The sequence below is a fragment of the Sinocyclocheilus anshuiensis genome, unplaced genomic scaffold, assembly GCF_001515605.1.
Source record: "Sinocyclocheilus anshuiensis isolate Anshui unplaced genomic scaffold, SAMN03320099.WGS_v1.1 scaffold950, whole genome shotgun sequence".
In the NCBI taxonomy this organism is placed as follows: Eukaryota; Metazoa; Chordata; class Actinopteri; order Cypriniformes; family Cyprinidae; genus Sinocyclocheilus; species Sinocyclocheilus anshuiensis.
In genome coordinates, this window is record NW_015539874.1 from 184,128 (window position 1) to 184,479 (window position 352).

The 352-nt window shown below is 37.2% G+C and overlaps 1 protein-coding gene across 1 annotated transcript in view; it reads left to right on the top strand.

The window, feature by feature from the left end:
* ccdc74b (coiled-coil domain containing 74B) overlaps positions 1-352 on the top strand; it is a 5,663-nt gene that overhangs the window by 4,211 nt on the left and 1,100 nt on the right. Inside the window, exons 6-7 of the mRNA XM_016481795.1 lie at positions 144-200; positions 329-350. Of these exons, the coding sequence (XP_016337281.1) occupies positions 144-200; positions 329-350 (79 nt within the window). The remainder of the gene's footprint in view (positions 1-143; positions 201-328; positions 351-352) is intronic.

The following is a 352-nucleotide window of genomic DNA, read 5'->3' on the forward strand; positions in this document are numbered from 1 at the left end:
ATCTAGAAACAATGTGAATGAACACCACAACAGCTTAAGCAGCAAACTTTGCAAAACACAAAATTTATGTCACTGCCACAACTTTTGGCCACGACTGTATATCCCGATGGCTTTTAACCCTTTACCTTAATTTTTTTTGGCAGAGCTGACGAATCAGACACATTTCCTCAGCTTTCTCTCCAAACACTGCCTAAAGAACTGTAAGTCATTGCTTGTAAATATCTGTATATGATATATATATATATTTATTTATTTTGTTTCCAAGCTGCCTGACATAAACGGTTCAGCTTTGGAGATATCAACCTTTGTTCTGTTACTACTTGAACAGACCCATGTCTCAGGCTAGTCAAGC